Source organism: Scleropages formosus, chromosome 17, assembly GCF_900964775.1.
Source record: "Scleropages formosus chromosome 17, fSclFor1.1, whole genome shotgun sequence".
Taxonomy (NCBI): Eukaryota; Metazoa; Chordata; class Actinopteri; order Osteoglossiformes; family Osteoglossidae; genus Scleropages; species Scleropages formosus.
The window spans coordinates 11,948,027-11,960,575 of record NC_041822.1 but is presented as its reverse complement, the minus strand read 5'-3'; the positions used below and the strand labels follow the sequence as shown (position 1 = coordinate 11,960,575).

Genomic DNA, 12,549 nt, shown 5'->3' with positions numbered 1-12,549 from the left:
GGCCTGAACTCACTAAGGACTGCCTGAAAGCTCCAGAGCCCCTGCCGACGGCTCACACTCAACACACCATCATCCGTGGGGACAGCTGGTAGCGTAGCGGTTACAGCTGCTGCTGACCAAAAGGTTGCGGGTTCAGTCCCCACCTGACTGTAGTACCCATAGGCACTTACCCTAAATTACTCCAGTAACATTACACAGCTGTATAAATAGGTAGGTAGGTTAACACAGTAAAGTTGCTTTAGAGAAACGCTAAATTAATAAAATGTAAACGTGTGCTGCGCACAGTGGACAAAGAGAAGCATATATGTTGAAGAAGACCCACCGGCAGAACGTAACGCAATTTCTAATGAAAGTATTCGCAGCGATGTGAAGCTTTCTAAGACACTGAAGAGCGCAGACACATCGCCGGGAGAGCAGCGGTTTGGGAACAACCGCGCGTGTTGCGCAGGGACATCATCTGCAGTCCGCTACGTCTGTCCTTGTACTTTGTGTCTAACGCTGAAGAAAAATAAGGAGAAAAAAGAAAAGAAACACACACACACACACACACACACACACACACACACACACACACACACACACGACTAAGAGAGCTCAAAATATAACTCTGTCCTAGTACTACACCTGCTACTCTCGGCTTTTATCTCTCACGTCATAAAAAAAAAAAGAGAGTGTTTCTGACGCAAACATCACAGAAGAAAGCCAGGTAGGTACCGCGTGCCATGAAAACTCAACCGCCCCTGGGACCTCCTGTTGTTGAGATCACCGCCGAGTCACGTCTGAAGCCGGTGTTTCCGAGCGAGTATTTACCGCTGGGTGCAACTCAGGGCTTTCGGAGAAGCCGGAGCGCCACTGCTCATGTCCTCATGTGTTCACAGTCCCGGGCGACAGCTTCCCTCCGCACTGCCTACCCAGCGCTACTGTGCTTTTACTCATGCGTTACAGCCCTGCAGCAGACTGCGCGATTTCTCTCTCTCTCTCTCACACACACACTCTTCTGCAGCGTCACGCGCGCGCATTCACACACACAGCTGTCGTGTTGCAGCGCAAAGCACCCGGAGGCGTCTCTCACACACAGCAAGCTTCGCGCTCACACCTTGTTGTTCCGTCAGCTGGAAACTTCACTCTATTGTTATAACACATTAAAGCTATAGCGCCCAAAACGAGCGCAATATTGACGTGGCTATAGCTGCTGGATGACGACGTGAAGCCCAGTTGCTGCATATTATGTGTGTTCTCACCACTGACCGAGGGACTAACAACGACTATAATAACGACACTGAACAAAGCGCAAAACTAACAGCACAGCAGGGCAGCAGAGCTCTTACAGCTGCTACCTACCAATTAGAAGACTGTTCGCTCAAATCAAACTACACAACCCAACCGTCAACTCTAACAACAAAACTGAGACCGGAAGTCTCGTTCTGTTCCTAACGCGGCAGGCGCATTTACCATTGCAGTCGGGAAAAATGAGTAATATACATACACAGTATCATGTCTCTTCACTTTAACTAGTATAATAAAGTTGAAAACCACAGTAAAATGCAGTCTGTCATTTGCGAAGGCATTCGCGCAACAGTCCCTCCTGGAGTGTGGGAACTGGTGAAAAACTCACTCCGGACTTCCACTTGGTGTTCACACCTCCTCGTCAGCGATTTGGATGCATTTCTACATTTAATTTTTTTTTTTTTTTAATGGGGGCGATAAAACACCGTTTTACAGAACACTGTTTTATAGCGCTCTCTTTTTGAATTAGTAACTAATTAAATTAGTAATTAAAAAAGGAACCGTTAGGGTGTTTCTCTGGTGAAACCCCCTTCCGAAAGGCCCTAGAGTCTAGCTCACCATTGAGGGACACTCCTGTCAGTAAGGAGAGAAGATGCGTTTACAGCTCAAAACAAGGAAAAGCTCAAAAGGAACTCTGAAGATGCAGCTTCCTGCCCTGTCTGACTACACCAACTTGCGCTTGACGTATTTCAGGTGTTTGCGTAAAATAAAAGCGCTATCCGTAAATAATGTGTGTGCCCGGAATTTTTTTCCGTAAATCTGGATTTATGAAAGTGAAATTTACATAAGGAGAGGGGGTCTCTAAATTTCAAGCCTTCGTGCAGGTTGGAGCATGTGTGCAATGAACTTCTTTTTACGAAGCATTTGTCAGCGTGAAAGAACATAAACTCATTCAGTGTGAATTTATTTGGAACATAATAGTTCCATGTCCCCCATTATAGGAAAACGCAGTGTCCCACACAGTACGGAGAGATGCTTTTGAGGCCAGTTGCCATTCCCACATCCTTCATCAGCTCCAGTACTTTTTTTTCCCCACTTTTTTTTTTTTTTTAAACCCATTTCATTATTCACAACGCCTGGTGGTAAACGTTCGCTTGAAAGAAAACGAGAACCGTCTCGCAAGCGTACAGCAATTGATTTGGAGATGAAATTGAAAACAATAATATTGCAGTATTTAATATGTCTGACGTTTACTAAAGAATTATATTGTGTGTTTTTTATACCCGTGTTTGCAACAAATGCCAAGGGTTGGCTAGCGGCCTAGCCTGTTGAACGGTGGGGGAGGAGGAGGAATCTGACATACGTAACTTCTGACTTACGTAAGGAGTTGAAGAACGATCTCTTTACGTAAGTTGAGGAGTCTCTTTTTATTTTTTTTTTTAAGTCTAACATTTATATTCCTGTCGGTGACTCATGCGAACCTGTTATACTGTAAATTGGCTGTAACACCTGCCAACAGAAACCCAGATGACTGTACTGTATTATTTTTACACTTCTGATATTTTTAGCTGCCAAATGCCTTTATCCAAGCAACTTACATAGCTTAGAGTGTTACCCATTTACTCATAGAGATATTTTTAGCTACTGTGTACATTATTATTAACAGAAGCATCACCAGGTATTTACTCACTAAATCTGACCTCCAGTTTCATATGATATCCTTATGGTTTCTTGTGATGCTTATTATTCTCAAAAGAAATTTCTCACGTTTCAGTTCTGGGGTTTACTGGAAAGGTGTTCCTGATAACATATAATCTGTAAATCTCACATTGAAAAGTCAGTCATTGTAAAATAAGTCGATGTGATCCACGAGCACTGGTTGTGTATCAGTGCAGTACAAGTGCCAGGAATATTGATTACTGAATGACATTCATTGTCACACTGAAAAGTATAGTAATTCCAGAAAAAAAAACAACTGTTGCCATGTCTAAGTGCCTTTGTTCTACTACATCTGTTTATCCACTTTAGAAAGTTTATGCCGTAACATAATAAATGCAACACGATTAGAGAATAATGATGCATTGTTTAGCTATATTTTGTGGGGATGCTTATATGTAATGTCGTGTCTCACCTGTTTAAAGAGAGGATGTCAGGAGCTGTCATATCCGTGATAAACTAGGGAAATTATTATTTACTGGTTTTAGATACACATAGAGAGTATGTACAGTGCTACCTGAAAGTATGTGAACCCCTTGCATCCCTTATTTTTAACGGAATAATTTTTTTATTTAACCAGAACCAGTCTTTCTCATCTGATATAACAGGTGTGTAATGACCAATTCCATATGTTGGTTTGGAGAAAATCATGTGTGTAGTATAAAAAACTGAAGTAGTGCAGGTGCAGAAATAAGCGAACCTCGAGTTGCATCGGTTAAAACCAAGCAGGTAAGTAGAATCAGGTGTGTGAATCATAATTATTTATTCATAAGTTAATTTTAAGATTTAGATTTTATAAAAGTTTATTTTAATGTTTTGTACAAGAATAATGACCGTCCCTGTAGGGTTCACATACTTTTTTTTTTTTTTTTTTTTTTGCAGTGTCTACAACTGCTTGCCCCAGGCAGGCTCATGGCAAGCCGGAACCTACCCGTCAACACAAGTCGCAAGGCTGAAGGGGGAGGGGACACACCCCAGAGGGAACGCCAGCGTTCATATACTTTGAAGCAGCATTGTATATACTGTATGTGTGTAGGTGTTAACCCAATGATGCTCAACACCCGCACCAGCATGAGACGCACACATATAGGCGCACATGATCTCCAGTACGCATGCAGTGTGCAAGAACTTCTTTTCTTTCTGTGCAAGCTTCACTGGAGAATGAAACATCTCACACAAAACTCTGCAGGGATCCAGCTGACTAAGAGAAACTCATGCAACTGAGCATATGTCAGTTTGCACTCTCAGAAACTCCTTTCCACAGATGGGTGGGGCGGCACAGAAGAAACTCAAACCCGCGTCCCCAGTAGGGGCATGTGATTTCCTGATGCACCACTGTAGGGGCCCCTGGTGTTTGGACTTCACACCTGTTCCAATTTCCTGATATGACCAAGGCAAGACAGTTTTTTTTCAATGAGCAGATTACTCTGAAAAACACAGTCCAAGACCGCTTGTGTTTTCTGAGTCAAACTGGAAAAAAGGCCTTGTTTATTTGCCATCTCTCATCCCTTTATTTTCAATGTCACAAGCAGCCCTACCTTCCCAAATCAGAGATGCTTTATATAATTTTATTGATCTAACAGACAGTTTAATTTGTTTGAACAGGATCACACTGGACAACATCAAAGACTGTGTTTCTTAAATATTAATCATGTTTGCCAGGGCACATCATTTAAAACAGAGTATTAGAGGAAAAAAAAACTGTACCATGACAAAATAAGCAATGTATCATAGTGGTTAGAGCTGTCACCTTCAAATTCAAAGATCACAGGTTTGAGTCACACCTACTGCTGTATTACAGTTGAGCAAGGTACTTTTTGCAAATTACTCCAGTAAAAATTACCCAGCTGTATCAAACGGGTAAATAATTGTACGTATCTTAATGCTGCAGGTCACTTTGGAGAAAAGCATCGGCTAAATGAATAAAGGGTAGTTAGTACTGACATTTAGGCAAGACAGATTTGCAAAAATTTGGAAATCAGTATTGCTTATAGACATGGTTTTTATTCATAATCAGTTACAGCTCCATTGCTGCACATCCTTTTCTCTTCTTATCTGTCCCAGTTACATTGCTTCTCATTATTACATTTCCAGATTCACATGATTGTGCATAATAGCTCATTTACAGCCAACAAATGGGCAAGTCCACAGCATCATTTTTCAGTTTTTGCTGGAACCTTTTTGTGAGGACTTGGCAACTGAATCTGATCAGCAAAAAACCCAATACAGACTTGATCTAATTCGCTAAACAAAATTTAAACCATTCTCATAATGAAGTCTTTTAAACAACTTAGACCATTAAAATCACAGAATACACAACTATCTAGACCAGCTTTTCTGACACATTTAGAACGAACCGGTAAGAATGGTAAGATTATTTTTGCATTTATACCACCGGATTTTACTCACCAAACAAACTGAATCAACCTTATAAATACCTTATAAAGACATTATATAAAGGCCAGTCAGTCAACATAATGTTTCCACATCGGATGGATCCCCAAATACTTGCTACTATTGTAACAGTAATACATAACAGATCTTAACATGAAGAAAGAAATTTACACTGTCAGTATGTAGAGAATAACTAGAAATTCTTATTCAGGATTAGGATCTGAGTTAAGCAAGTATAGTTTTTACCTCTTCATTTGACGCAAAACTGACCAAACTGGAAGTCAATTTTAAATTCACCCATATAAAACTGACACAGATTTCCCAAAACATCAGCATCCCTGCTTTTAATTACTATTATTATCCATCCATCCATCTATTGTCAACAACCACTTGTCCCGAGTGGGATTGCAGGTTGCAGCGAGCCGGAGCCTAACCCGGCAACGCAGGGTGCAAGGCCGATGGGGGAGGTGACGCACCCAAGACAAGATGCCAGTTCGTCACAGGGCAAGTTTCATTTTTGTGAATATCTGTATACTCCAGCTGTGTCTCATTCTGTTTCCTACTCACTTTCAATGACCACTTTGCCTGGTCAGAGCGATAGAGGTCCGGATGCTACTGAATTATTGGGTACAAGGCTGATGGGGGGCATAACCTGGACAGGACGCCAATACATCGCAGGGTACCACACATATATTACGAGCAATTCAGAGTCACCAGTTCACCTGAACCACAAGTTTCTGGACTGTGGGAAGAAATCGGAACATCTGGAGGAAAGCCACACAGACTCCGAGAGAACACGCAAAACTCCACACAAAACCGAGGTGGATTCAAACCCAAACAGCCCTGCATGCGAGGCAGCAACACTACCTGCTGCACCATTGCAACCAATGAAAGATAAAATAATACAAGCCAGCAAAAACTCTGATCCTGTCAAAACTGCACAGAGGGCCTGGACACCACCAAAGCAGCATTATTCTCTTGTACAGTCTATGCTTAGTTTCAATTTTCAGCTGTGCTGCCGGTTCATACCTGAAAACATAAAGGTAAATGTATTACTCCTTTCGGTATTCTGCTAACTGATTGTTAATGAAGACTGACACACTCAAACTGTAATTTCCAAGTAGTGCTGAATATTAGGATAATCCCATAAGGTTGAAATTTGCACAAAACCATGAATAATAATTCCTAAGACGTTTTCTGTAATCTTGATAGTTTTATTGTATTTTATAATCCTCAGCAAATATATCACACAAGCTACACATAATATGCTCTTCAGGAGAGGCTGATCATTTAAACCAAAGTGGAAAACAGAAGCGTTACAATTAACTGGGAAACTTGTGGACATCAGGCAAGTCACAGGTTTGAGAAAAAGCAGATGAAGCAAAGAATGACTAAAGGGTGAAGCTGAGTTTAAACTCGAGCATTTAAATACACCAATGCTGACTACTGAGTCCTGAATGTTGGAGTATTAGAGTACTGGCAGTGAGGGCAGAAAATAGGAGAAGGGTGGTGAGGGTGTGTTGCACTCCTATGGCAGTATCAGGATTCATGTGTCACGCAAACAGGTCCTACACAGGCTGCAAAGGATCATATTCTGTCACTCAGAGCCTTCATTATTCACAAGTAGCACTTGCAAAATACCCTTGGCAGGGTAAGCGTTCACACTGCAACGCGACCGAACGAGATTACAAACTGACAATACGGTGGGAACTCATCTGGTGCACAGCTCATTGTGGTGAGATCACAGACCACCATTGCCCTCCGCATTGCAATTATGAGGCCAGCTGGGTCTCTCTGCGGTTGGATCAAATGGGGAAATGAAGCCAGCCATGATCCGTCACTGAAGACACAAGTGACCCTGCTGAAAGGGCGTCACGATGGACAGGGGTTTTGAGATGAGGCTGGGCTCTCCCTCGCTCCAGCCCCGAAATCTCTTTCTGTGGGTACTAGGTTCGCTTACGGTTGCCCTCCCTGTAAGGACATATATAGATGGGAAAGTGAGACAGATGCCTTGGTCTGTAACCTCCAGTTCATCTTTGCAGGCACATGCCAGGAAAATGAGTCACTGTATAGATGACAAGTGTAGGCAATCCCACACACGCATGCATACCCAGACACGTACATGTAAGCGCAGGCACATGAGTGCACCGTATAAAATGTTGCAAAACACTGCTGCACTTTATATTTCAGGGCCTTTTTTAAAGAAGCTGTATCCCTGCCTCTTTTTCACTTCCAGTCCTTCCAAATATCTGTGCACAAACTGCTCATACGCGTGGCTGACGTAATGTAGTTAATAAAGGAGAAAATATTTAATTCTCAATAAAATATTTAATCTCCTTTTAGGTAATGTGTGCAGTTTTAATTCTTGCTGGCATGCAGAGCTCGCACACCCACTGTACACACGCACCAAACACTTGCCAACACGCTTATGAAGCCGTGGTGACCTTTGTGCTTTTGATGTAAGGAGTTTGAAACGTGCTCCGGTGTTAGGAAGATGAAACAACAATTCGGGCCAATGGTCCCTCCTCTGGCAGACAGCTGTTGTCTCTGCTATTGCTGAGGGTACAGGCAATGGGGGGGAGGAAAAAAAAAAAAAAACATAAAATGAGATGTCCGTATCTCTATCGGATGCTCTAAACATCTGTATTTAAAGCTCTGGTACTGAGCGCGCTTTTGTACACTCAAAATGTATGCTGCTTTTGGAGGAAACCATCTGTCAGATGAATAAATGTAAATATTCAATTATACACAGGATTAGGGAGAAATGTGCCTCGTCTTTAGAGTGCTCCTAACACAGTCTTAAAGCATTTTCCAGCACCAAGAAGGGGATTTCAATTAGAACTTTAAATGTACAGATCTGTTCTAAACAATCACTTGCACAAGAACCCGGTTGCCTTAAATGATATATTTTCGCAGATTTTGCTGCTATGAACCAAACAAACTCTCTGAATTACTGACAGGATTAGTTTAGGACTTCAGGATTAAGTCGAAAAATTAAGGAAAAAAAAATCAGTGTAGGTGCAGTAAAAGAAAACGACACGATCTCTGTTATAAAAGTAACAGGAAACCGGAGATGGGGGACAGAGAAACTACACAGTGGGGACATTGGCCCCGTTTTCATTGGACAAGATACTCAAGGAGTATGTATCCAGGGAATTTTAGTTATTCACCATGTGTAGCTTCCTTCTGCAGGGGGGAAAAAGGTGCTCCTAAATACCATCCCGTAACCCAAAAAGACCACAACAACATCAGCAACACTGCCTGTACAGAAGTGTCCCTCGGTTAAGGCCTAGAGGACTGCACTCGAGAACAGACATTTGTCTCCGGCCAGATCGTCTCCGAGCGGGACGAGGGGTTTGAGGTTAAGGTCAGTCGGGGGGGATCCCGCTTCTGGGCCCAGCAGGAGCGACGGAAACGCAACCGCAGCGCACATCCTCGGCAGGGACACACGTTGCGAGGAGCAGCCTCACCCTGTAGATCAGCAGATCCCTCACCTCTTCTTGAGCGCCGTGCCACACCCTTGACTTGAGTGTATGTGTGTGGTCATGTGTGTTCCTGTCTGTCCCAAACCGCACAGAAAGGTTCTGGTCATCAGGATCAGGAGAGCTGAGAACCGAACCAAACCACTCCCGAGTGACCATCTCACGAAGGTTCAACTTTACAGCGCACAGCCACATTTGTCCGCTCGGATCTTTGGAACTATGCGTGTTTAACTGGGCCTCGGTGACTCGACCATTTTTCACAGCATTTTTTTTTTTTGATCAACTGAGTTCCATTGAAGCGCTTGAGGAATTGTACATGTCCATACCTGTTAAAAGTGTTTCTACATCATTCTAGCTGTATTCAAACTATATGTTCTGCAACAAGCTGCTCTGCCCCTGGTCATTCTTGGAAACGAATTTCCATATAGTTTATTTATTAAAACCCGTTTCAGACACGAAACACACGTACGGTACAGTGTCACACGGAGAATGCGAACAGGGCGGCAGTGGCACCGGGAGCTGCACGCGCCACTGCACAAGGACATGCTGCCATCTTGTGGCCGTCGAGATGGATGTCGGCTGCTCCGCAAGGGGTCAGTCGATGAACTTCTCCATCTCGTCATGTTTACCTCAAATTTATTTACACTTCCCCTTTCTAAAGCTCAAAAGAAGAAGAAGAAGAAAAAAAAAAAAACAATACGGGGCTGGCACTTCGATATTTATTCCTCATATGCGAATGAAATACATCTCTTTCCAGAGAGGCGAATCGATTGTTCAGAACAGAAGAGAAGCAAGGCGCTTCGTGGTGAGAAAACACATTCGTTCAAACTCGTTCAAAAGTTCAGCGTTTTATTTTTATGTGCGATACGATGTCGTTTCACGTTTTTGTGTTACTTTTTGGATTTCTGCTGCGTTTCCATTGACGTGAGCGTTTCACTCACACGTTTGACACCTCACAAATCATCATGGCAGTTTATGCAGAATTATTGCTAAACATAAATGTACTTATACTATCTATATGTACAGCAGATGTAGACTAAATATTAAGGTGAAATGGTGGGCACCGTGCAGTCCCGGAGCTCTGAGAAAACACCGTGTGTATACAGTACTGACTGAGTACATTGATTGCCAGAGTTAGACGATTAAACACGACTCGTCAGCAGAGATGAAGGCACGAGCAGCATCTGACCGCGAGGACACGTAAAAGTGGCGCGTTCGCAGTGGAGTGTACTGTGTAAGCAGCACGCGGAACACGCTGCCTGCTGCATCGACACCTATCGCCGCGGACAGAAACCACACGCTGTGCTGCCGAGGCGCTGTGCGAACCCTTGAAACTACTTGAGTATCTGCACGGCAGTTTCTAAAACAGCATGATGAAGACTGTCGTCTCTTTCAGTGAAGGTTGCTGGTGCGAACCTCACTTGGACGGGCCGTCTCGTGGACCTGCTGCCCGCTCCGTCTGCCCATGAATTAAAGAGCCCCACGCGGACACCAGGCTTTCCTTTGCCGCCCAGCAGCATTCGGCTCGGCAGGCAAAATTGTCCCCTTTTCCCGCGTCTTACCTCGTTATTTCGAAGCTGCAGCCCTTCCTGAGCAGGACAGCTTTCTTCCTGAGTATGCCGGCTCTGCTCCTGGCCTCGCAAACCGAGAGCTCCGAGTCCATGGCTCCGCTCCTTCCACCACACAACTCCATATAGCACACAACCCCACGCAGCAGCACACGGCACCATGCAACACCGCAAGCTCGAGGCGGGAACCGGCGCCCGAGCCGCCGAAGAGAAGCGATCCGAGGGCAGATCCAGGATCAGACCCTGAGAGCTCTAACTGCCGAGAGCCCCGGTGGGAGGTCCTCCGCGAACAACCTCCATCCTCCTGACTCACACTGGCGCGGGGTTCCGACGATGCGGGCTGTTCGGAAGTCGAGCTGGGACGGTGTGCAGCGTTCAGATCCTGTTGCAGCTTCGGATCACGTGGGCTGTTGGGATGTAGAGCATTAGGTGATTCAGTTGGATCTTCAGTTGTAGGCTGTTCAGATGATGCTCAGGTGATGCGGGACGTTCCGCTGTTGGATGCCAAGAGAAAAGTGAGGATCTGAGCTCAAGTCCCGCGGAGTTGGAGCTGTGGAGCGGATAGACACCACGACGGACTCACTCCTTCAAGACACACCACCACCAGGTCCTAAAGACCACCGAAACACGCTGCAAAGAAGAAAATAATTGCTTAAAAACGAATACAAACACAAAGAATCAAGCAAAGCCTGGCAACACGCTGGAGATGTCTGTCTTACCTGGACGGATCATTTGCGCAAATATTTACACTAAACAGGAACGCATTGCATTGCAAATACAGTTTTTTTTTTCTATCTAAAAAATTGCTGCATAAGTAATCGCATATTAATTTATATTACGGAATTTCCAAAAAAAAAAAAAAAAAAAAAACGAAAAAGACGTATAAACGGAACGTGACACATGTTCACTTCCAGAATAAACAGCGAACACAATGAATGAATATACACTATAAACCTTATTATTAAAACTCTAGTCAATTTGAGTTGTCAATTAATTCCTTTGAAAATCATTTCACGCTTGAAAATTCTTAAACAAGCAACACATCACCACTGGCTGAAATAAAAAAAATCAAATTTTCATGTTCTTTTAACACGATTTGTTTGTCCATTTCCTCTCATCCATCCCATCTCATCTCCTACTATATTATGCATCTATGCTGTATTATATTTTACTGTACTCTACTATTCACACAGTAATTCCAAGAATCTGCTTACCAAATCTGTAAAAGCAAAAACAAAAAGAAATCCTGAGTGCTAATCTTCTGTCCTACCAATATTCCCTCTTTAATACATATCAGACAGTACACACTGTTTTTTGTACAGTATTCACTGGTTTATATGTTTGACTTTTCAAGCCCACAGCAACAAAAAAAGCATCCATTCATCTTGATTGCAACTCCACTCCACAGAGAAGTCGGTGAGACGGCTTTCGGAGCCGACCACCACAAGGCCTCCTGAGAGTCCAACTAAGGCAATATTCCCGAGCGAAACTTCCAACGCCCAGGCTCTTCTGAATGCACCTCCTCCCAGCGAGGTGCCTGTGGATTGCGGGACTGCCCGAATAAGGCTTAAGCGCTGCGTGAGTCAGCTGCCAGGGAAGGGTTTGCTCCATGGTGTTGAGAGGGAGCGCTATGGCAACGCCGTGTCTGGCTGCCCTAAGGGTTCTGAAGCTCCTACGGCGGTGAGGGTCCTACGATTGCTCTCCAGCAGAGCAGGACATGGCCTTTGTGTCACTGCTCTGCTGCTCCCGCTTGCACACCTACAGGGGAACTGCTGGTAAATCCAGTGGTTGAACAGCTACACTGTTTTCCATATCCCCTCTCAAAAGGAAAAGAGTTGATGTGTTTATTCCACATCCAGATTTCAAGGCAGGTCTGTGTTTCTCTAGATAACAGCACAGGAGGAGCAACTGAAAAGTGTTAACCAGATGTTTATATCCGAAAGAACTGGAGAGACCCGGTGTATTTATTTTCAGTGTAAAGGAAACACTGATAATACAACGGCAGTTCAGCGATACATTTGGGCAAAATGACAAAACTAGATCCCTCGCCACTTTTAATATAAATTGAGCTACAAACTATTTGGACAGTACATCTGTTTTTTTTTACTCCGTTTTATATCAAGCTCATGAGACCCCTTGTGATGAAACTGGCTGCAAGAAAG

The 12,549-nt window shown here is 43.7% G+C and overlaps 1 protein-coding gene across 5 annotated transcripts in view; it reads right to left on the bottom strand.

The window, feature by feature from the left end:
• Nucleotides 1–11,000, bottom strand: part of LOC108938591 (GTPase-activating Rap/Ran-GAP domain-like protein 3) — a 55,917-nt gene extending 44,917 nt beyond the window's left edge. For 3 of the 5 annotated variants that reach the window (XM_018759282.2, XM_018759281.2, XM_018759285.2), the window contains exon 1: nt 10,382–11,000. In XM_018759282.2, the coding sequence (XP_018614798.1) occupies nt 10,382–10,512 (131 nt within the window). In that variant the 5' untranslated portion in view covers nt 10,513–11,000. Of the gene's footprint in view, nt 1–810; nt 959–10,381 lie in introns of those variants that run through there. The other 2 variants (XM_018759280.2, XM_018759283.2) reach the window with 2 other exon arrangements.
• Nucleotides 11,001–12,549: the final 1,549 nt, after the last annotated feature.